This window comes from Pelobates fuscus, chromosome 5, assembly GCF_036172605.1.
Source record: "Pelobates fuscus isolate aPelFus1 chromosome 5, aPelFus1.pri, whole genome shotgun sequence".
Taxonomy (NCBI): domain Eukaryota; kingdom Metazoa; phylum Chordata; class Amphibia; order Anura; family Pelobatidae; genus Pelobates; species Pelobates fuscus.
Window position 1 is genome coordinate 224,541,278 of NC_086321.1, and position 26,144 is coordinate 224,567,421.

The following is a 26,144-nucleotide window of genomic DNA, read 5'->3' on the forward strand; positions in this document are numbered from 1 at the left end:
AGAATAAAGGGTAGTGAAGGGACAGGATGCTGTAAAATAGGGGCAGAGGCAAATGAAGCCTTCAGGAATTCAAAGGCCTCAAGTGCTTCTGGTTTCCAGACATGAGTATTACCATCCTTCTTGGTCATTCTGGTTATAGGTGCTACAATGGCAGAAAACCCTTTAATAAAACGCCTATAATAATTTGAAAACCCCAGAAAACGCTGAATGGCTTTCAAACCCTGAGGTAGATGCCATTCCATAATGGCAGAAAGTTTCTTGGGATCCATACGAAACCCCTTGGCAGAGATTATATAACCCAAGAATTGGACTTCTGATTGATCAAATGAACATTTTTCGAGTTTGCAATAGAGACCGTTAACAAGAAGAGTTCTCAACACTAATTTAACATGCATGTGATGAGTCTGTAAATCAGTAGAATAAATTAATATGTCATCCAAGTATACTATTACGAATGTATGTATATATTGACGTAGGACATCATTAATAAATTCTTGAAAAACTGCTGGGGCGTTACAAAGGCCAAAGGGCATCACAGTATATTCGTAGTGACCACTCCTGGTATTGAATGCGGTCTTCCATTCGTGATCCTTTTTGATACGTATGAGATTGTAAGCACCCCTAAGGTCCAATTTAGTAAAAACCGTGGCATGTTTAAGCCTATCAAATAGTTCCGTGATCAAAGGTATGGGGTACGCATTTTTGACGGTGATTTTATTTAGGCCCCTATAGTCAATACAAGGCCTTAATTCGCCATCTTTCTTAGATACAAAGAAGAAACCAGCCCCTGCCGGGGAAGAGGATCTTCTTATAAATCCCTTTTCTAAAGATTCCTTAATATATTCCTCCATAACCAGATTCTCCTGAGGAGATAAAGGATATATTCTCCCTTTGGGAGGCATAGTAACAGGTAGTAAATTAATAGCACAGTCGTAAGGCCTGTGAGGTGGCAACTTTTCAGCCTCCCTTTTATCAAAAACAGATTTAAGAGACAAGTACTGAGGGGGTATGACCGTAGGCACGGGAGGAATATTAGTAGAATTCAAAGGGGTGATTTTAACAATACAAGACTCTTGGCAAGCATCACTCCAAGAAACTATTTGTCCTGACTCCCAATCAATAGTGGGATTATGAGTACGCAACCAAGGATACCCTAACACGAGGTGAGAGGAAGGAGAAGTAATGATCTGAAACCGAATGGTTTCAGAGTGTAACACCCCTGTAGACATATGTAGTGGTACAGTTTCATGTGTGATAACTGGAGAGCATAATGGTCTACCATCTATGGCCTCAACGGCCAAGGGTGTCTCCTTCTCTCTAGTGGGTATGTTATTCTCCTTGACAAAACTGGAATCTATAAAGTTTTCGGCCGCTCCGGAATCAACCAGGGCTAGTATATTCCCTGCTATGCAGTTACTACCAAGGTGCAGGGAAACAGGGAGAAGCAATTTATTAAGAGGCAAATGTGAGGACTCTGATGTCACACCCAAGGCCAGTCCTCTATACGGTCTTAGGTGCGATAGTTTCCCGGACGCACGGGACATTCTTGTCTCATATGGCCCCTCCTACCACAATAAAGACAAAGTCCCTCCTTTCTCCTATAAAGTTTTTCAGCATCAGTAAGTTTGGCAACCCCTAACTGCATAGGTTCCTCCTCTGACCCTTTAGATCCCTCGGGAGTCTCAGCTCTAGGTGGGTTAACGGGGACACAGCGTCTATTTCTGGACCTGGTATATAACCTGTCACGGATCCTGTTATCTATATCGATGAGATAGTCAATAAGGTCCTCTAGGGGTACAGGGAGGTCCTTAGCTGCTACCTCATCCAACATAGTTTCAGACAGACCTTCCATAAACGCAGTAGTAAGCCCATTGTTAGTCCAATCTACCTGTGAGGCAAGGGTACGGAACTGAATAGCATAATCGGCTACAGATTTAGATCCTTGCTTAATTCTCATTAACGCCCTGGCGGCATTTTTTGACCTTTTAGTCGTGTCAAATGTTCTACGAAACGCTGTGAGGAAGCTATTGAAATCGTGTACCATAGGTCCATTAGCCTCCCAAATAGGATTTGCCCATTCAAGTGCCTTATCCGTAAGCTGGTGCATAAGAAAACCCACCTTAGATCTATCAGTGGGAAATGAATGTGGGTACATTTCAAAGTGGAATTCCACTTGATTAAGGAATCCCCTACATGTCTTAGAGCCCCCTCCATACCTAGGTGGCGGGGTTAGATGTGCTGAAGCATTAGGCATATTAGCTGTGTCTGGTATAGGGGTTACAGGAGGCGCAGGTACAGGTACCGGAGCTGATCTGGATAACAGTGTCTGGATGGCTTGAGCCATTTGATCCATACGGTGATCCTGTTCTGCGAATCTAGCCTCATGAGTGGCCATCTGTTGTCCTAAACCTGCGGGGTCCATGTCCCTATCGTAATGTCACGGTAATATACCCCAACACGCAGGAATAGTCCAGACAGTCAAGAGACAAGAAACCAGGATTCGTCTTACCGGACCTTAGAATGGCCGGACTAGATGAGTACAAGAAAAGACAGAGTCCAGAACAAGCCGAGGTCAAGGGAACGGAGAGACAGCGTAAAGTAGAACAAGCCGAGGACTGGTACACAGAAGACAAACCAGCGGATAAACAAGCAAGGATAAAGAGAGAGCGGAGTCAGGAACAAAGCCAAGGTCAAGCACCAAAAAACCAACTGAACGATACAAGCACTAAAGGGAACTGGACAGAAACCACGATAGGGCAAGGTGCAAAGGAAACAGGTGAGTATAAATACCCTAATGTTCACTTTGATTGGCCCCTGTCATATCCACGCCCCCAAAACGTGAGTGTATGGGGAACGTGGCATGACAGGGGCCAATGGGAGACTGATTCTAATTTTGTCTCCGACTGTCCCTTTAAGAGCGCGCCCGAGATGTGCGGCGCGCTCTTAGTGTCAGGCGGGACACGTGACCGCTTCTCGCGGTCACTGCCCGCCCGACTGATCTCGTCGTTGGATGAGCCGCGCGCGGCTCGTGCAGGAGCAGGACCGCGCGCGGCGAGGAGAGAGGACCCCGGACGGCCCCTGGAGAGGGTAAGTACTGCTACAGTCTATTAGTGTGTGTGTGTTTCTGTTAGCTAGTGTATGCGTATCTGTCAGTGAATGTGTGTGTGTGTATTTAGAAGGCGGGTGGGGGAAGGGTTTGGTGGGGGTGGGCGCGGGCGGTCGGGAGGGGGGCGCCTGAGTTTTGTCCTGCCTAGGGCAGCACAAAACCAGGATACACCACTGCCTGTAGATGCACACAATTTTACTTGGGGGAGAAGGCAGGAGTTCTCTAGAAGAGCGCAACTGACACTTCTGTTAGCTCCATGGAGATAAAGGAATCGGGAACAAAACCTCCATGCTGTCTAATGGACAGGGATGGTGGTGTTTCTGCAATTACTTATAAAATAGTGATTTAAAATAGATATCAGCATTTTTTAAAACTGCAAGCAACAGTAGAGGAAAAGACACTCAAGGTGCAGAGAAGAATTGTGGTCCCACGGGGCCCTAGGCAGGTTACCAGTTTGACCTCCCTTTATTCTTCCCATAGGGATGGTTAATGGGGCCAAGAAATGTCACGGTTCCAGGATCCCTGTCTAACCCATGCGCCCCTGGTGGTAGCCTTATGGTTAATCCTGTTCTGGCAAGGTGCTTTATGAGTGCGGAATGTCTATTTAATGCCAAGTGAACATCATTTTAAAGCTACACAATACAGCATCAGAGGTATGTTGTTCACCCCTCTGTTCACCCCTCTATTTTCAAGTGGAATAATGTGTATTGTGCAATGTACTAAGCAGGCATCACATAATGCTTGTTCAACAACCATATCTGTTTTTCCAGTTTGCCTTAAAGGCCTGCACAGCTGTTAGATCTAATTCCAGTAGAGCACCTTTTAGATGAGATAGAAAAAGAGGTTCCAACATAAACAGTTGCTTGTGAAATTGAGAGAAAACAGTCCAGAGATCTGCAACAAATCCATCACTATACTGAAGTGTATTTATACTGATGACATCACACTTGCACGTGACTTGTAGTTTATAATATGAAATATGGGATTCTAACAAGATTTCTCTCTGAACACAGCACACATTTTAGTATTAGATTAGTTAACATAAGCCTTTTATTATTTGCATAAAGTTTGTCTGGATTGTTCTGTGAAGAAAGTCAAGAGAGTAATGTTATTGGGTATACGTAGTTTGTATGAACATATTTTATTACTGCAATTCTTTAAATAGGCTTGCACTGTCAGTAGCTAACTGCTATGAAAGTAACAGAACATTCTGGCTGACGTTATTACAAGTTTCAAATAACAGCATACTTACCCCATCTGCATCAAACGCAGCTCCAAAACCATGCTCCCCTCCCTTCATTGCCTCCAAGAGCCCAGTGGCATATGTCAGATTAGGATCAGGACGTTGACCCCCAAAATCTTCCAGGGGTACACAGTTAACAGCAGAATTGGCAGGTGCTCCCAACTCGTCACATAGAATACGCCTCACGTAAGGTCCCATAACTGGAAGACAAATGGCACAGAGCAAAATAGAATCATACGAATGACAGCACTTACCGCACTTTGCAGCATGCTGAAGCACACAGGATTAATACCAATAAAATGTTGGAATAACATTCCACTGAGTACACGTGGCGTGCTATTTTCATAGTATTGACTCCCTGGAGCCACGTTCCCATAGATATAATCCTTCAGAGAGCTATCCCATTCATTGCAAAGAGTGATATTTTTAGATATATCATAAAATAGTCACCTTTCCTCAACTTGCTGACTATGTTGGCTTGACACTAAAACTAAAATCAGAATTAAAAAAAACTACCCACTAAGCAAGTGACTAGGGAAAGAATTCCCTTGTCACAGAAATAATATATATGTATGTGTGTATTTACTTTTACAGAATTGTTAGTGAAAGGTAATAAGTAGGATCCTTCTGTAAGACCTAATACTATTATTTCTCCACACATTTTTGTCCTAGACAAACTATTTGAAGGATTCTCAATATACCATCATTTTGCACTACTGTCATATTTGCCACATTTGGCCAGTGTGTACTCATTGGAGATTGGCAATCTACATAGTTGTCTAGATACCAATCAAGTGGGATATCCATGTCAATTGTTGAATAATATTAATAATACTAATACAGTCAAATTATATCATGAGAAAGCATACATTTAGCTTTTAGTAGTTTTCCGGGTATGTCCTTTGATGAAAAAGTTATTGTTATCTGACTCAGTTGTATGAAATAGGGATAAAGTATATTCTTTATTTGTTGTATCAGATTTCCCAACAAATAAATTAGTTACTAGTATTATAGAACAACGCCAAGAGCTCACACACATCCTCTTACAAAATACCTCTGTGTTAAAAACTGTGTAGAAAATAATATGTAGTTTTGGGTGTCATTTTGCATCTGCAAATCAGAAATTTGATTGGTTTTCCTATTAAATATTATTGTTTATTAAACACTCAGGGTCCACCTAAAGCTGAAGAAAGAGAGCTGCAATGTCCTAGAATGATTCCTATGGTTGTTGTGCTTCATATTGGAAGACTATATACCTGCTTGTCTTCAACTCCCTACATGTGTTTCCACATGCTTAGCAACAGTGAACTCTCAAACACATTCTCCAGTATATCTGAATTGAGGAATTCGTATCTTAATACTAAAAGATCCTGGCCAGCTGTACTGGCAGGAGGAAATCCAGCCCACATGTACCAAGAAGAAAAACTCCAGAACAGCTGTGCCAACAGAGAAAGATTTAGCCCTATTGCTCCAAAATCAGGGGACAGAAATAGAAACGTTGTTTAATTTTCTCTCCTTTGTATTTTTCTTTGTTTACTGCCAGATGCCAAGGACATAGCTGACTTATAACAATGCTAACAATAGGAAATCCTATGCTACTAGCCTAACCTTAATAGTTATTTGCCACAGCAAGATGTAGCATATCCACCTGGAATCAATTTTTACCCACCAGGGAAAAATCTTTACTCCAAATTGCTAGTGGGGAGTGGACATTTTGAGCCCTGTTTATAGCAATCACTGTCCGGGAGCAACAATGGACGCACCCAATTGCTGGGTATGGTGTTGTGGTTTCTTATATCTAGTGTTATTTTATCCAAACCTCACAAATATGTTTTATTAAATATAGGGATAAATGAAAATAATATTCCTGGGAACGGATATTTCCCCTTTGATTTTCATGCTGATCCGACATTGCACCTACCTCCATTCATTGCATCAATCCTTATTTTCAGCTGTTCAGGTCCAGTCAGCAAACCCTTTATAGTACTGAAATCAAAGATTGTTCTAAGCAGATTGAGATAAACATCCACAGAGTCCACTATTTCAACTGTAAAAAAAAGATATAGTAAAATTAATATTCTATATATATATATTTTCCATTAAACTGAGAATTGTCAGGGATAGACCAGCAAACGTCACATTTAGGTCTTAAAATCTGAAATTCACTGCTTACTTTCCAACAATACGTGATTCAATAACTAACACTTTAGATCTATATCTAGATCTATATATATGCACACAGTCTGAAGAGGTGGTTTTGTCAGAGTCACTACAGATGTTTAAACTGCAATTGGATAAATACTTGCAAAAACACAACATACAGGGATATAATTTCTTATTAGTGGGGTAATAGCTGCTTGATCAAAGGAGACATCTTACTGCTATTTTGGAGTCAAGAAGGAATTTTTTCCTAGATTGTTGCAAAATTGGAAGCGCTTTAGACTGGGATTTTTGCCTTCTTTTGGATCAACAGCAAAAACATTTGCGAGGAAGGCTGAACATGATGGACGCAAGTCTCTTTTCAGTTATGTAACTATATTTAATTTAAATGCCAACACAATTTAAAGATAAACATGAGACAATGTATCGACTACTTTGTCTTATGTACCATTCGGATTATCGCAATACATAGAAAAAGGCAGATCTTAAAACGTGGCAAATGAGCTTTCATGTCTATACCTGCCCATTTCCCATCAATCATAATGGCTCATGTGAAAAGGTAATTCGTGTGCAAGGCTTAGTAGATGCTTGTGCTATCTAATAGCTAATGTGTGAGACAAACTCTGGAAGATCTCATGGTCATGTCGGATCATCCATGGACCCCCATTTTTCACTCTTACAAAACAAATACGTGTAAAAGTGTACACCCAAAGGATGGGTATTCGGATGGGGGAGTTCTAAGGAGGAATATCTTAAAGCACCCCATCTGCAAAAATCACTAGTGACAGTTGTAAGGGAGTCCCATGGCATGATGGTTCTACATATACTACCACCATGCTAGTGCCAATAAGAAAAAATAGTAAAAATAGTAAATTATTTCATCTGGATACTGTTACAAAATACAACAAATATAAGATATAAACTGGCATATTATATGAAACAAAAATTTAACTAGAATTCATAGACTGTGTTAAATAAATATTGTTATAATACAACTTGGTTACACATTCCTTTAAACAGAATTCTAATAGAAATTGTTCTGTATGTAGATCTCTGTTAGTAATTTTGTGCATGTCTTCTTCCAACATTAAATAAATTAACTGCAAGGGTAAATGTTTTCTAACAAGCAATCAGTCGACTCTCTTCTCTAGTGTTGTCAAATTACTGATGCCTAATGCAAGAAACATGTTCTACGTTTTAAATATGTCTTCCAGAATACTTCACATTTTTAACAACAAATCCCTTGTTAAATGTAGAAACTTAGAAAGAAAAACGCTGTGTGTCATAAGGAATTAGCAAGTATACTCATGTGCTATAGACAAACAGTGCACAATGATAAATTAGTGTTATCAATGCATAAGAATGTAATTAGTTTGGTGTAAATATAAGCCTGAAATGGAGAAGTCTTGTAACAGTCAGTTTCTATGCAGATAATCATGAGTATTTTTATGTTACATTTTTTATTATGATTTTATGTCTTTTTCTTACTTTTTATTACAGCCATGTTGTTCACTGAATACAGAGAAGGATACAGAATCACAGGTTGGCTGGTTTGGGGCAGACTCTATTAAATATACAAAGTAATACAATGCAGCTTGTGGACATTCCAACCAGAATGCAGTTTGAAGGTGTGAAAAACTACTTTACACCAGCCCCCCAGGTACCACCAAACCTGAGTGTTCGTGGCCCTTTAGCACTACTGTGAGAATCACAGATCAAGACCACAAGGAACACGAGTCCTCAGTTGTTCAGGTTTCTCCATGTTATAATTTTTATGTTATTTTGACTTTGTTACTATGCATTGTACATTCAATGGCAATTAGTGATGTCCCGAACGGTTCGCTGGCGAATAGTTCCTGGCGAACATCGCATGTTCGCGTTTGCCGCGGACAGCGAACATATGCGATGTTTGGTCTGCCCCCTATTTGTCATCATTGAGTAAACTTTGACCCTGTACATCACAGTCAGCAGACACATTCCAGCCAATCAGCAGCAGACCCTCCCTCCAAAACCCTCCCACCTCCTAGACAGCATACAATTTAGATTAATTCTGAAGCTGCATTCTTTTTTTTTGTATTATTTTTTTTGTGTGTTTATTTTACATTATCCTCCATAGCCAGTAACCTGTGTTTATTATACATTATCCCCCATAGCCAGTAACCTGTGTTTATTATACATTATCCTCCCATAGCCAGTAACCTGTGTTTATTATACATTATCCTCCCATAGCCAGTAACCTGTGTTTATTATACATTATCCTCCCATAGCCAGTAACCTGTGTTTATTATACATTATCCCCCCCAATAGCCAGTAACCTGTGTTTATTATACATTATCCCCCCCAATAGCCAGTAACCTGTGCTTATTATACATTATCTCCCCCATAGCCAGTAACCTGTGTTTATTATACATTATCCCCCCCATAGCCAGTAACCTGTGTTTATTATACATTATCCCTCAATAGCCAGTAACCTGTGTTTATTATACATTATCCCCCCCCATAGCCAGTAACCTGTGTTTATTATACATTATCCCCCATAGTCATTTATCGTTGGACCTAGGCAGCATGATGTCTTAGGCCGGCCCAGAGAGTGAGTGAGTGAGTGAATAATATAATATAATATATATGTTCAGAAACATATTAGTAATATATGTAAATTGGGTTCATGCAAAGAGGGTGAAAAGGTATTAAAGAAAAACACACCTATTGCATCAAATTTACAAAGCCAAACTTTTAAAAGCTTTTAAAAGCTTTCCTCATTTCTTTCTTGGGATGAGGAATATATCGGTTGTAGACTGAGGATTTCCATCTGCCCAATCTTTTAATAATATGCACTGGAGTGTCAGTGTTGAAGGAGACCGAAGCTGCCCCTATTCTAAATGAAAGACCCGAGACATGGATACAACCCAATCTTAGGAGTAGTGTTCTGATGTAGAAGATGAATTTAGCCGTAGTCAGAGGGATTCAGTGAGAGTAGTGGTGAAATGTGTGTGGCATGACTGAGTGTGGGTAAGTAAGAGTCAAGTATTTTAACTGGGCACTAGTTCTAGGTGGGATAAAGTGGTATAGCGGATGGATGAGTAGTTTGGTTCGTTTTAGAGGTTTGTAGAGAAAGTATATAGTGATCATGATTTTTAGCGATATCCAATATTTTTAAGGTGGTCTCAAACAAACATAAAATGCTATATAAAATTTGTGGGAATATCGAATAGTCGTGTACAGTAAATCAGAGAGGGCTCAGACTATCGAACCATCGATCGGTATCCAACCTTGTGCAAATGGGGAGTTTGCGGTTGTGCAAATGGACTGCTTGCGGTTGTTTGCGGTGCGTTAAACGAGGAGTTTGGTCTGTCATTGTAAAGCGGGTGTAACCCTTACACTACCTGATCGATACAACATCATACCTGATGTTTTAAAGCACGTTATTCCAAACAATTTAGGAATGTTAGGTGATTTATGCCCTTTATGGATTAAAACCAGACTCTGCATCAACTATGTAATTTTCCATGGGAGTCTTGCCATGGATCCCGCTCCGGCATGCCACAGTCCAGGTGTTAGTCCCCTTGAAACAACTTTTCCATCACTATTGTGGCCATAAAGAGTCCCTGTTGGTTTTAAAATTCGCCTGCCTATTGAAGTCTATGGCGGTTCGCCCGGTTCGCCCGTTCGCGAACATTTTCTCAAGATGTCAAGGGGACAGCTCCTGTGTGAGTATAGAATACACATGTATTCACAACTAAAATTATAAAGTGAATCCACTGTACATTTCTCACAAAAAATAACAGATGTATATGTACACTGCTCAAAAAAATAAAGAGAACACTTAAACAACACAATGTAACTCCATGTCAATCACACTTCTGTGAAATCAGACTGTCCACTTAGGAAGCAACACTGAGTGACAATCAATTTCACATGCTGTTGTGCAGCTCATGCAGGATGGCACATCAATGCGAACTGTGGCAAGAAGGTTTGCTGTGTCTGTCAGCGTAGTGTCCAGAGCATGGAGGCGCTACCAGGAGACAGGCCAGTACATCAGGAGACGTGGAGGAGGCCGTAGGAGGGCAACAACCCAGCAGCAGGACCGCAAAATGACCTACAGCAGGCCACAAATGTACATGTGTCTGCTCAAACGGTCAGAAACAGACTCCATGAGGGTGGTATGAGGGACCGATGTCCACAGGTGGGGGTTGTGCTTACAGCCCAACACCGTGCAGGACGTTTGGCATTTGCCAGAGAACGCCAAGATTGGTAAATTCACCACTGGCACCCTGTGCTCTTCAGAGTTGAAAGCAGGTTCACACTGCGCACATATGGCAGACGTGACAGAGTCTGGAGATGCCGTGGAGAATGTTCTGCTGCCTGCAACATCCTCCAGCATGACCGGTTTGGCAGTGGGTCAGTAATGGTGTGGGGTGGCATTTCTTTCGGGGGCCGCACAGCCCTCCATGTGCTCGCCAGAGATAACCTGATTGCCATTAGGTACCGAGATGAGATCCTCAGACCCCTTGTGAGACCATATGCTGGTGCAGTTCGCCCTGGGTTCCTCCTAATGCAAGACAATTCTAGACCTCGTAGCTGTAGTGTGTCAGCAGTTCCTGCAAGATGAAGGCATTGATGCTATGGACTGGCCCGCCTGTTCCCCAGACCTGAATCCAATTGAGCACATCTGGGACATCATGTCTCGCTCCATCCACCAACGTTGCACCACAGACTGTCCAGGAGTTGGCAGATGCTTTAGTCCAGGTCTGGGAGGAGATCCCTCAGGAGACCATCCGCCACCTCATCAGGAGCATGCACAGACATTATAGGGAGGTCATACAGGCACGTGGAGGCCACACACACTACTGAGACTCATTTTGACTTGTTTTAAGGACATTACATCAAAGTTGGATAAGCCTGTAGTGTGTTTTTCCACTTTAAGTTTGAGTGTGACTCCAAATTCAGACCTCCATGGGTTGAAAAATTTGATTTCCATTTTTTTATTTTTGTGTGATTTTGTTGTCAGCACATTCAACTATGTAAAGAACAAAGTATTTCAGAAGAATATTTAATTCATTCAGATCTAGGATGTGTTATTTTTGTGTTCCCTTTATTTTTTTGAGCAGTGTATATATTTTAATTATTTTTTTTCAACAGCATGTGCAGGGTCAGCAACTTTTTTTTTTATCTACGCAAGAATAATAGGGGTTTTCTAGTGAGACAAATTTAATCTGAAACGGCAAAGCAATTCTCACACATCAAAGTGTCACAAAGAGCAATACTAAGATACTGCCAGGATGCATAGGAAAAGTGATAATGCTGTACCTCGAAATGGTTTAAACTTGTTCTCAAGGTCAAACTCTTGCCTTCCAACTCTTGAGAGGTCAATTCGGAGGTCTGGGCAAATGGCATATTCTTCAATAGTTTTACTTATCTGGAAAATTTTGTCTGTAACCGTATCTGGAGCAGGGCCTGAAAAAGATAATATAAAAATGAAACTTTATATGGTGAACTAATGCATAGTTTCAGGCATATTTCAAATGACCTGAAATATCATGTGCAAAGTGAGTATGTGCCAAGAGAAGATGTAGAGTATATTATGACAGCTCCTGTAATTATCAAGACCATTAAGATATAATGGAAATCGTAGATAGAGGGAATTTTGAACAATATCCAACATCTGCATGTGTCTCATAGTAACATCTGTTTGGAACAATATTCCACTTATTCAGAGTACTGTAGATATATAGTGGCAGCTTCATATAGGAATGAAAGATGTGGTTTTAAGAAGCAGCATATTTGGAATCATTTATCAAATATATATGGAATATCCAGAGGTTTCTGCAAAGAAGTATATATAGTTCCAGTTAACTCTTCAGTATTTCTTCAAAACATAAATACATGCTAAATGTGAACCCTTGTTTTAAAGTCATACTATGGTTTTTTTTGTGGAATTTTTTTTTTTCATAGAGGCTCTGTGAGTCACAGCCAGGGGACGTTTGGCTGCATAAACAAATTTATTTGACTCCTAAATTGAAGAGAATTAAGCTGTGACACTACAGGAATATGATCTATGCACCAAAATAATTTCATTAGGCTAAAGTTGATTTGGTGCTCACCTTTTTACTATACATCTCAGAAATCATGACAATATTTACGATTGCTTAAAAAATATCAGTTACCATGTGATCAATGGAGACAACATCTGCAAATCCTGTGAATTTTTAGCATATGGGATATTTTAATTGTTATTTATTTTATCTCTATAATGCATTAAACATGAGGTATCAGCACCAGCATTGAGTGCACCTTTAACTCACTAAATTTAAATATAAACTAATAGGATATTTACATATCCATGCTTGTAGAACTAAGTCTATTCCAGTAGTTCTCATCCCAGTCCGCAAGACAAACCAACATTCCAGGATATGATCATTTACCTTCAAGACTTGGTTGGCAACCACTAATCTATTTTGTCTTCAAACCCTAAAGACACCTAGCTATTGACTGACCAATATCACGTTGTCTCTGGAAGCATTATTTTGTAGCTATAAGCATGTATGATAATCTTTAGATATGATTGAATTTTGTATAAATTACATGATTTATTTTAAAATTAAATGAGGGTTTTGTTGTAATTTACTACCTCCATTAGCAACATTGAATTTGATCCCAAAGTCTCCACCAGGTCCTCCAGGATTGTGACTCGCAGTTAAAACTATTCCGCCAATGGCTTTGATCTTCCTAATGATGCATGAAACAGCTGGTGTAGAGAGTAGTCCATTCTGACCAATAACCAATCGTCCAATCTAAATAGGTCAAAAAGAAATAAAAGTCATCAAGGCAAGTGTAACCTGAATTGAGCTGAATAATAGATAAATAAAAGTCATTCACACCTATCCTATACCAGTCTGTTTTATATTATGGTTTACAGTTAACATATTGTATTCTTTCACAATCGTTAAAAGTAGAATTATGCATCTCTGTTTTGAACTGATGTTGCTAATATCTCATTCCCAGAGTAGGCTTATTAGCTTAATAACTATCAGGGTTATTTACTAAAGTGAGAATTGTCAACATTTAGAAAAGGCAATTTAAAAAACTGCCATACTGAAAGCATGTCTGACTTTGAGAATTTTACCTATTTTGGCATTAAAATATAAATTCACTTTGATTTCACTTTGAATTCTTGCCAATTCTTACTTTAAATAAAAATGCTGTAAATGTTCTGCATTTTGTTTTATTTTTGTTATAATACACACATTTTAACCTAATTACCGTTCCTCCTCTGTAACTGTAACATCACTTCACCCCACATAATCATCTCATCCCTCACTGCCCCAAAGATTCAATCACATTAGCAAGTATCATAATACCTTTATCGTCTCCTACTGGATAGACCTAATTGCATAGTCTTGTTAACTCCGATAACATTACTTACCTTAATTCCTTCCAAGACCCTTATTTACCTCATCTGTGAAAGAGCTAGCCACACTACCCTTGCCACAATCCCTTCAAATAAATCCTTTCATCAGCCAAGGCTCAACTGCATTACCCCATCCCCATAATACCCTTGCAATCCCAATCATCAATCACATTACCTTGCCCCATAATACCATCATCATCTCCTGCTCGATAGTCCTAATTACATCATCCCCATTCTAAAACCCACCTAACACCCATCACATTGCCCATGCCCTTTTGACTTTCCCAGGCCCTTAGCCACCTCCTGCCTATCCAGTAAGACACAGTCACATCACCCCAGCCCCAATTACCTCACACAAATCATCAAATTGCATAGATTTACCCATCTCCTCAATCTCCTAGCCACCCTGCCTCAACTACATTACTTCACCCATATACAATCATATCCAACCCCAGCCTCAATTGCATTACCCCATTCCCATAGCACTTTAACACTACTAATTCTTGATATCACCCAAAGGTGAAGCCTCGGCAAGAGCAAGGCCTGAGTTAGTTGCCTATTTGTCATTCCCGACCATTCCACATAAAAAAAAAAATAATAATATTATTACATGCTAATTTATTAGTTTTGGGTTGTATGCATCCACTTTCACCCCCCAATACTTGTAGGTATGAATTTGGGATGTGGGTGGACATGCAACATGCATCACCAGTGACACCTTCAATGGGCAGGCCCATCCAGAAAAGAGACTTGTCAACCTGGCGTCAAACAAGCCAGGCTGACTGACAGACTCCCGGCTGTCCTCCTACATGCAATACCATACAGAGATTGCTGCTGAAATGCTCTCTCTGTGATCCTAGCGCCCACCCCACATGCAAGCTAATGAATGGCTCATGCTGTGCTGCCCAAAGTCAGTTCTCCGACGTTTCTGGATTCAGGACACCAGGGAACTAAATGGGGATGGCTGAACAGGACCCTGAAATACAAACTGATCCCTAGAGAAACTGCAGATCTGCATCAAAGTAGAGAACAATTAAGAAACAAGGAAGGTTACCAGATCCCCCTCCTCCATCCACTCTTGCATAGCAATGGTGAATATGGTAAATAATAAACAAGTATATTCAAGGAGCCAATACCTTGTCTCTTACTGCCAAATAGTGATGTCCCGAACTGTTCGCTGGCGAATAGTTCCTGGCGAACATAGCTTGTTCGCGTTCGCCACGGACGGCGAACACATGCGCTGTTCGGTCCGCCCCCTATTCATCATCATTGAGTAAACTTTGACCCTGGCCTGTACCTCTCAGTCAGCAGACACATTCCAGCCAATCAGCAGCAGACCCTCCCTCCCAGACCCTCCCACCTCCTGGACAGCATCCATTTTACATTCATTGTGAAGCTGCATTCTTAGTGAGAGTAGGGACAGTGTAGCTGCTGCTGATTTGATAGGGAAATTGATAGCTAGGCTAGTGTATTCAGTGTCCACTACAGTCCTGAAGGACTCATCTGATCTCTGCTGTAAGGACAGCACCCCAAAAAGCCCTTTTTAGGACTAGAACATCAGTCTGCTTTTTTTTTTTCTGTGTAATGTAATTGCAGTTGCCTGCCTGCCAGCCTGCCTGTGTGTCAGGCTCACAACATATACTGTCGCCACTTGCCCAGTGCCACCACTCACTCACTGGTGTCACAATAGCTTGCATTTAAACAAAAAAACGTTTGTCACTGTAATATAATAGCAGTCAGTTTCCTTCACTAGTGTGCGTTTCAGGGCCTGCCCAGTGCCACCACTCACTCACTGGTGTCACAATAGCTTGCATTTAACAAAAAAAAACACTTTTTGGACTGTAATATAATAGTAGTCAGTTTCCTTCACTAGTGTGCGTTTCAGGGCCTGCCAGGGCACAGTGTTACACCAGTGCAACTCATATCTGTTGTAACAGTAGTGTACATTTAAAAAAAACAAAACAATTTTTTTGACTGTAATAGATTGAATAGCAGTTAGTTGTCTGCCAGCGTGTGTGTCAGGCTCACAGCGTATACTGTGCCCACTCGCCCAGTGCCACCACTCATCTCTGGTGTCCCAATAGCTTGCATTTAACAAAAAAAACCTTTTTGGACTGTAATATAATATCAGTCAGTTTCCTTCACTAGTGTGCGTTTCAGGGCCTGCCCAGTGCCACCACTCACTCATATCTGGTGTCCCAATAGCTTGCATTTAAAAAAAACTAAACTTTTTGGACTGTAATATAATAGCAGTCAGTTTCCTTCACTAGTGTGCGTTTCAGGGCCCGCCCAGTGCCACCACTCACTCACTGGTGTCACAATAGCTTGCATTAAAAAAAAAAAAAACGCAGTGCCCCAAATTTGAAGTAGGAGGACCAACCAAGCATGTTTTTCCATCTCCCACTTCCTAAAATCGATGCCTTATATACACGTCCCCTGATAGGGGATGTAACAAGGATTAAACGGATAAGAATAGTACTACTTAACACACCACTCCTATCTGGTGGCACATTAGATTGCACGCGCAGTGCCCCAAATTTGAAGTAGGAGGACCGACCAAGCATCTTTTTCCATCTCCCGCTTCCTAAAATCGATGCCTTATATACACGTCCCCTGATAGGGGATGTAACAGAGATTAAACTGATAGGAATAGTACTACTTAACACACCTTATAACAACGCAGAGAGAGGCAATGCAGAGAGAGGAGTCTGAAGAAGAGTCAGAGGAGGAAGGTGGCTTTGAGGAGGTGGAAGACCAAACACAGCAGGCGTCCCAGGGGGCTTGTTGTCACCTTTCGGGGACCCTTGGTGTTGTACGTGGCTGGGTGGAGGAAGAGACCTTCAATGACATCAGTGAGGACAAGGAACGGGACATGGCTAGCTTGGTATCCAACCTTGTGCAAATGGGGAGTTTGCGGTTGTGCAAATGGACTGTTTGCGGTTGTTTGCGGTGCGTTAAATGGGGAGTTTGGTCTATCACTGTGAAGCGGGCGTAACCCTTACACTAACTGATCGATACAACATCATACCTGATGTTTTAAAGCACGTTATTCCAAACAATTTAGGAATGTTAGGTGATTTATGCCCTTTATGGATTAAAACCAGACTCTGCATCAACTATGTAATTTTCCATGGGAGTTTTGCCATGGATCCCCCTCTGGCATGCCACAGTCCAGGTGTTAGTCCCCTTGAAACAACTTTTCCATCACTATTGTGGCCAGAAAGAGTCCCTGTGGGTTTTAAAATTCGCCTGCCTATTGAAGTCTATGGCGGTTCGCCCGGTTCGCCCGTTCGCGAACATTTGCGGAAGTTCACGTTCGCCGTTCGCGGACCGAAAATTTTATGTTCGCGACATCACTACTGCCAAATATTTCAAATGGAGAAAGAGGGGCACTTTTATTTTAGGTGTGTGAGTGCGGCCAGAGGTAGGACTGTTCTTAGAAATTGTAGGTGACTTACTAATAACAATTTATGCAACTATAATGTCATTTAGAACAAGAATCAACAACAACATATCTTGTTTACACAGACTGAAACATTACAGTATTATTACTGTGGAGCTACGTTGTACACTCAAACACACCAACAGTATGGAACTCCAAGAACAGAGGGACATGAGGATCAAAAAGAGGGACAGATGGATTTGTGCCCAAAATAGGGCCTGTTCCTCATAAAAAATCAGTTTAATCAGGTTTGAGTTGCCTTTGATTCATTATTTGAATCCTTTGTTTAAATCATTTACATATTTCCAATGAATTATCCATCATACATTGAAAATTAAATGAACTTCAGGTTCGAGAACCTCTTTAAGTTTAAATAGCCTGTATTAGGGGTCATGGATAGAATTTAGGGGTATTGTCCAGACAGTGCAGACATGCTCACCTGAGACTCACTTTATAGACACTGCAATACTTCAATCATTGCAAGTGTGAAAAATCTCACAAATCCAAAAGTAAATAACCAGAGAATGGGATCTTTCCTAAATGAGTCTCAGTAAAGGATCTGACTTTCCGTAAGCCACATCAATAGGAAAATGATATCCTTCTATGGTTGTTATTTGGAAGTGCAGCTGTTATGAACATCATATAAGTCCCTGCATTGTTGTGGTTACATGTCCCCAGCTGCCAAATTGCATGATATCGGTTCCCTCTGCACGTTCATTTCCCTGAACATGTTACATCCCTAGGAAATCACTTCGGAAATTACTTTAGGGTAACATATCAATGTGTTCCTCCCTCTCTGGAATTAAAAAGAAACAAATAACAACGTAAAGAAACACAATACGGTAAAGCACGTCTTCTTGTTCTTTTGTTTAGTTATGAAACCTGTGCAAAGTCTGGCCATTTATGGGAAAGGACTTGGCCTCTTAGACGCAGCTGTCAAGCAGGCATGCCAGCACTTAAACAGCCCAGAATAAGTAAGTGAAAGAAACATGAAGCTGAAATAGGCTGCCATTAGTCAATACATGAGAGAACTAATTTAATGCAAGCGGCAGTACCACCGTGCCCAGCGTCTTAATAATCCAAATTATTAATCCCTAGAGACATTTTCTATTTATGGGTGAGTTCTGATCCCTTTGTTAATGTAGTATTAAAAAATGTATAGTAACGTTTTTATTTAGTGTGGACCCCTGTGGCAAACACGGTGTTAAGAAAAGACCCCACATAATTGCGTCATACCTGTATTGCTGAAAACACACTGGGGCTGTCAGTGCACCAAGGGTGAACAACTGTAAAATCTCCCTGTGGATTTATATACTAAGGTCAAATTCTGATAATTGACATGGGAATGGAACATTGAAAACATTCTCTAACTCAATTACTTTTCCATGTCAGTTATTTTGATCTAAATTTCAAAATTCTCAGTTTAATTTTCCACATCTGTCCTGCTAATTATCCACAATTACTGATTTAATGAATAAAACCTGCCAGTTGTAAGACGTGTTAAAAACAGTGGGGTTTATTCACTAAATAGTGAATAGTAGTGAAATGAATATTTAGGAAACATTTGGATGACTTGGAAAATATCTACAACTTATCTATAGTTAAACTTGACCATTAGCTAATTATCCCCGAATTAGAATAAGTAATGGTGTTCTTTCTAACACACAAACACACACACAGTTATTTAGTAAAGTAATAATTCAAAGTTAATTTAAACTTTAAAGGAACACTGTAGTGTCAGGAAGGCAAACATTTATTCCTGATACCATAGTCCTGACTGTCCTGGTATGGCTTTATAGGTCCAAGGCAAGCTCCGATTGAGCTGAAAAGGGGATTTTACTCACCTTTTCCCCCACACCATGTCAGTTTCACCGCAACTAGATCCGCCTCCATGGCTGAGATTATCAGATTTGATGATCTCAGACAATTCAATGCTTTCCCATAGGGAAGCATTGGGAGGCTATTGAGTATCCGCGGCAAAATGCTACGGCTGAATGCCACATTGCGCCAGTCAGCATCTCCTCATAAAGATGCATTGACTCAATGCATCTCTTTGGGGAATATTTAGCACCTCCACGCAGACGGTGAACGTAGATGCTGCACATTGTGCAGCAATGACACAGAAAGTACCTTTAGTGGCCGTCTGAGTGACTGCTATTAGAGGACTGCCTTTTCTGAAAAAGCAGTGTTTACGTAAAAAAAAAACCAGCACGGACAGGCTATTGACACCAGAACCACTACATTAAGCTGTAGTGCTTCTTGTGACTATAGTGTCCCTTTAAGGCCAGAATTGCCAAACTGAAAGCATATCTGGCGTGGAGAATGTTTCCAGTTTAGCTAGATATTAAGTTTGAAATTCACTTTGAATTCTCACTTTAGTGAATAACCTTGACCATGTTATTCACTGAAGCTAGAATTGTCAGGCATTGAAAGTGCATAAAAAAGTACATTTTAAATACAAGGCAAAAATAGGCAAACTGGAAATTTTCTTCAAGTCAGCTATGCTTTCAATTTACCTACTTTTGACCTTACATTTTAAATTCACAAATTCACTTTGAGTTCATTTTCAGGGTTAGTTACTAAAAACTAACTAGTTAGAATTTCAAATTTGAATTCAAAATAGCCACACTGGATAAATTCAGCTATGCTTTCACTTTGTATACTTTGGCCTTACATGTGAAATTCACTTTTTATTCACTATAAATTCAAGTCCTGTTTGAATTCCTGGAAATTCTCACTTAAAGGGACTCTCTAGTGCCAGGAAAACATATCCTCCCTTCTCCCTCCCGCCCCCCCATCCTATATTGCTGAAGGGGTTAAAACCCCTTCAGTGACTTACCTGAATCCAGCGCCGATGTCCCACGGTGCTGGGTCAGGCTCCTCCCACGCCAATGTCAGCCGGTGGGGGAGACCTAATGCGCATGCACGGTAGTGGCCACGCGCGTGCATTAGACGTCCCCATTGGAAAGCATTATTCAATGCTTTCCTATGGGGATTCCGGCAATGCTGGAGGTCCTCATGCAGAGCGTGAGGACGTCCAGTGTAGTTTAAAATACTTTTCGGTTTTAAGAACCCGGAAGTCCCTCTAGTGGCTGTCTATCAGGACTTAGCCCTGAAGGGTAATTATTGCAGTATATAAAAACTGCAACAATTACACTTGGAAGGTTAAAGGTGATGGGAGTTGGCACCCAGACCACTCCAATGGGCAGAAGTGGTCTGGGTGCCTGGAGTGTCCCTTTAAGTACATAACCCTATTAGCATGATTCATGTAGTCTTGTTTTTGCAATTCTTTATGAAAAGATGTGTGACATACTTTTTGTTGGTCCTAATAATTTTATACTTCATGGAAGACCAGGATGACACTACTACAAGGCTGCATTGAGCGCAAAGATGTTCATGTGACTGCTGGGAGCACAAAGAACCCCTCTCCCACCAGTCACTCTCTGTAGCCATGGCCGATCTCAGTGATTTTAATTAAGCCAACTGTTGTGTGAGGGGAAAAATGGATGCAGCACTTTGAGCTACGAAGAGTGGCCACAGCCATCGCTTTATGAGCTAAAGGCCACTGGGATACTTGACATTATAACCCAGCGTCCGAGTGCTCTGGAAAGAGAAGGGCAGTTTAATTTCGGCCGCTAGACCTGGTGGTGATTTGTGTTGAATATATATGAGCAAGTGAGTGAGTGTGTGTGTATAAGAAACATTGTGTGTATTCGAGCCTGTGTGTGTAAGAGACAGTGTATGCATGTGTGTAAGAGGCAATATGTGTGTGTAAGAGTCAGTGTGTGTAAAAGTGTGTACGTTAGTTTGTGTAAGAGCCAGTTAGTGTGTGTTTATGTGTCAGCAAATATGTGTGAGCCAGTGTGTGTTTGTCTATGACCCAGTGTGTTTCTATATGTCTATGTATGACCATGTGAGTGAGTGTGCGTATAGATTAGTAAAACTTTGTCATCGAGAGTGCGTATGGGTCAGTGATCTAAAGTGTTTGTCAGAGAGTGTTTCCATTCCTATATATTGATTTATTTTTCCCAAAAAATAAATAATATATCTATATATATATATATATATATATATATATATATATATATATATATATACACACCGTATATACCCGAATATAAGTCGAGACCCCTAATTTTATCCCAAAAAACTGGGAAAACTTATTGACTCGAGTATAATACTAGTGTGGGAAATGCAGCAGCTACTGGTAAATTTCTAAATAAAATTAGATCCCCAAAAAATTATATTAGTTGAATATTTATTTACAGTGTGTGTATATAATGAATGCAGTGTGTGTGTGTATATATAATGCAGTGTGTTTGTATGAATGCAGTGTGTGTGTGTGTGTGTGTGTGTGTGTGTGTGTGTGTATGAGTGCAGTGTGTGTGTATGAGTGCAGTGTGTGTGTGTGTGTGTGTGTGTGTGTGTGTGTGTGTGTGTGTATGAGTGCAGTGTGTGTATGTGATGCAGAGTGTGTTTTTGTATGTGATGCAGAGCCTTGGTGGGGGGTGGGCATTTTTATTTATTTTTTTATTATTTTAATATATATATATATTTTTATATTATTAATATTTTTTCTTTTATTATAATATTATTATAATGTTTATTTATATTACAAGCCCGGCAGTCCTGTTGGGGGCTGGCAGCGAGCTGTAACTTACCTTTCCAGCAGCTCCTGTCAGCTCCCTTCTCCTGCATTCTGGTCAGCTCCCTTCTCCTCCCCTGTAAGTCTCGCTGTCTGACTGCCGCGCGGAGCGTTGCCACGGTAATCCGTGGCAACGCTCTGACCCTGTGGCTCTCGCAAGACTTACAGTGGAGGAGAAGGGAGCTGACCAGAACGGAGGAGAAGGGAGCTGACAGGAGCTGCTGGAAAGGTAAGTTACAGCTCGCTGCCAGCCCCCAACAGGCCCGCCGGGCTTGTAATGAGCCCGGCGGTTCTTGTCTGTATTATGGCAATGTAAGTTGCCATAATACAGACACTGACTCAAGTAAGTGGAGTGGGGGTTTTTCAGCACAAAAAATTTGCCGAAAAACTCGTCTTATACTCGAGTATATACGGTATATAGATAGATAGCTAGATATCCCCTTTCTTAATGTTTATCCCCCCTTTAATGTATCATATCTCCTTTGCCCCCATTTGTATCTTAACCCTCTTTGTGTCTCTCTCCCCTCTCTGATTTCCTTACTCTGCAGCATACATATACCTGCCCCCTCCAGCCGCCAGACCCCCAGCGGTGATGTTACCATTTGGAGACATTGCAAATTCGGCAAAGCCCCCAAACGGTGACAGTGCCGCTTTAAAAAACAAAATAGTGGGAAATTACAAGGTTGACAGTTAAATTTTTAAATATTTAAAGAGATACTACATTAAATGAAAAATAATATTTAGTGTTGCTATTCTTATTTTCTGGCATCTGATCTGCCTCCTCTCTGTCTCAGAAACCAGTGTCAGTGTTAAATCCATGACCTCCTATTCTATTTAGAAATGCAAAATGCCACACATGCGTAAAATACTGAGACTGTAATTCACACATATCTTGTGACATGTATGTCCCAGTGCTGACCTAAATTTGCCTTACCTTAAGCCTTAACCCCTACACTACCCAAACAGTTACACTAACACTAACTCTTAACTCCTTAACTACCCTTAAATTAACATTACCAGTAGCCCTTTAGCCCTGTCTTGCACTATCCTAAACAATAATCTCCTACACTATCCTAAACCTTACACTACCCTTAATCCTTAACCTCTGCACTACCCTAACACTTAGACAAACATTAACCTACAATATATCCCCTATGCTACACTAACACTATCCTTAGGCCCTACACTAGCCTAACACTTAAAGAAACACTCAAGCATTAGGAATACTAACATGTGCAGTGAGGGGAAAAGGTATCTAATCCCCTGCTGATTTTGAACATTTGCCCACTGACAAAAAACTATCAGTGTATCATTTTAATGGTAGGTGTATTTTAACAATGAGAGATGGAAAAACAACAATAAAAAAATCCAGAAAAAAAATGGATAAATTGATTTGCATGTCAATGAGTGACATAAGTATTTGATCCCCATCAATCAGAAAGATTTCTGGCTCTCAGGTGTCTTTTATACCAGTGTTTCCAAACCCAGTCCTCAAGGCACACCTACCAGTCCAGGATTTAAGGATTACCCAGTTTTGTCTAAGGTGTTTTTCCTTTTTTTTCTAAAAACACCTTAGACAAAACTGGGTAATCCTTAAATCCTGGACTGGTAGGTGTGCCTTGAGGACTGGGTTGGGAAACACTGTTTTATACAGATAACGAGCTGAGATTAGGAGCACACTCTTAAAGGGAGTGCTCCTAATCTGAGCTCATTACCTGTATAAAAGACACTTGTCCACAGAAACAATCAATCAATCAGATCCCAAACTCTCCACCATAGCCAAGACCAAAGAGCTGTCCAAGGATGTCAGGGAAAAGATTGTAGACCTACACACGGATGGAATGGGTTACAAGACCATCATCAAGCAGCATGGTGAGAAGGTGACAACAGTTGGTGCAATTATTCGCAAATGGAAGAAACACAAAATAACTGGCAGTCTGCCTCAGTCTGGTGCTCCATGCAAGGTCTCACCTCGCGGAGTTTCAATGATCATGAGAAATTAGGAATTAGCCCAGAACTACACGGGAGGAGCTTGTTAATGTTCTCAAGGCAGCTGGGACCATAGTCACTAAGAAAACTAGGGATGCACCGAAATGAAAATTCTGGGCTGAAACCGAAAATTCAGGATGCCCATGGCCGAAAAACGAAACCGAAAATGATTTTTTTTCCCCCCAAATGATTTTTAATTTTTTTTCCCTATAATTTTAATATTAGACTTTTTAATGAATTTAATTAATCTAATATGAAAAACCTCCCTTCTCTTTTAGTGGTCCCCCCCCCCCCCGCTTATGTTCCTCTCCCATCCCTCTTTTTTAGTGTTCTTTTCCCCCTCCTCCCCTGTCCCATAGTGTTCTTCCCCCCGTCCCATAGTGTTGTTCCCCCCCCCATCCCATAGTGTTCTTCCCCCCTCCCCTGTCCCATAGTGTTTCCCCCCCTCCCCTGTCCCATAGTGTTTCACCCCTCCCCTGTCCCATAGTGTTTCCCCCCCACCCCGGTCCCATTGTGTTTTTTCCCCCTCCCCTTCCCATAGTTTTCTTTCCCCATCCCATAGTTTTCTTTTCCCCCTCCCCTGTCCCACAGTGTTCTTCCCACCTCCCCTGTCCCATAGTGTTCTTCCCACCTCCCCTGCCCCATAGTGTTCTCCCCCTCTTCTCTGTCCCATAGTGTTCTTTCCCTCCCCCATCCCAAGTGCAGTGTTCTTGACTTTTCATGTTATCATTACTATCTTTTATTGTGATATATAATCATCTGAATTGTTAATGCAAGCATGTCTGTTAAACTATGCACTACAAAAAAAAATTCTTGAAAAAAAAATATATTTATATATATATATATATATATATATATATATATATATATATATATATATAAAAACCAAATAATCTTGCACTCCACCTGATCCGTAGTCCAATGCCCGGTGCTTGTCAGCCAAAATACAACGGAAGATTCAAAGATAGCACTCCAGGGACTTGATAAAATGTAACTTTTATTTTACTCACTAAAACATCAAAGGTGTCAACGTTTCAGCTTGATCCCCTCAAGCTTTCGTCAGGACATACTGTGCAGACAAATAAACCCACATATATACCATACAGATAACGATAACTCACCACACTTGTGAAGCCTCTGACTCCATGGTCATCACCATGGTGACATATATCAACAATAATAAAAGTGCAACCATACACATAGATCGTGCAATTAAAAAATATTCAATTAGACTATTTTACGCTAGGGGAATCAATTACTTAAACATTAGTCACACTGGCAGCATTGAATAGTAACTACTGCAATGAATATCCTTCATAATGTATAAACTGGACTCATAGAAAGCAGGGCTGAAAACCAACAGGAATACTAGAGACTCTGAGAAAGTTCAGACAAAACTAATCGAAAAACATTCAATTAAACTATTTTACGCTAGGGGAATCAATTACTTAAACATTAGTCACACTGGCAGCATTGAATAGTAACTACTGCAATGAATATCCTTCATAATGTATAAACTGGACTCATAGAAAGCAGGGCTGAAAACCAACAGGAATACTAGAGACTCTGAGAAAGTTCAGACAAAACTAATCGAAAAACATATTTAAACATCATTATAAGGGCATATGTCCCACTGGAATTCACTCCACAGAAGATTGCTAGGATAGGGGTAGATCGCCTAACTGATTCCAAAATAGACTTCACAATTAAACTCACTGGAGATTGGCCAGTTACTAGATAATAATAACTACTAATGATCTCAAAATTGATCACAATGGCCACATAGAACGGTAACTGATGCACTATATTCGATTTCTTAGTATATACAACGGACTCCAACAAAGCCAATACGAGATAACAAGATAATCTAACAAAAGGGTGACACACCAATGCATGAGCACCTGTATCACCAGAGTTAACAAAATCAAAGTTGTTTAAGATAGGGGTGGATCACCTAAGTGGTTCCAAATAGACTACCCAATTAAACTAATACTGACTAGTGTAGTTACTAGAAATAAACTAGATACTCCTAATATGAAATACTAAACAGAGCTGCAACTGTCTCATATAGTAAAAACCCATACATTTCAAACCTCTGTATCATCATCATAATGAGTTACAATTCTGAGGCACATGGAAACTATTAAGATT

At 40.6% G+C, this 26,144-nt stretch overlaps 1 protein-coding gene across 1 annotated transcript in view; it reads right to left on the reverse strand.

Annotated features, from left to right (window-relative positions):
• PGM5 (phosphoglucomutase 5) overlaps positions 1 to 26,144 on the reverse strand; it is a 180,468-nt gene that overhangs the window by 131,609 nt on the left and 22,715 nt on the right. The window contains exons 2-5 of the mRNA XM_063455074.1: positions 13,138 to 13,300; positions 11,817 to 11,963; positions 6,271 to 6,396; positions 4,359 to 4,549 (exon numbers count right to left, since the gene is read on the reverse strand). Of these exons, the coding sequence (XP_063311144.1) occupies positions 4,359 to 4,549; positions 6,271 to 6,396; positions 11,817 to 11,963; positions 13,138 to 13,300 (627 nt within the window). The remainder of the gene's footprint in view (positions 1 to 4,358; positions 4,550 to 6,270; positions 6,397 to 11,816; positions 11,964 to 13,137; positions 13,301 to 26,144) is intronic.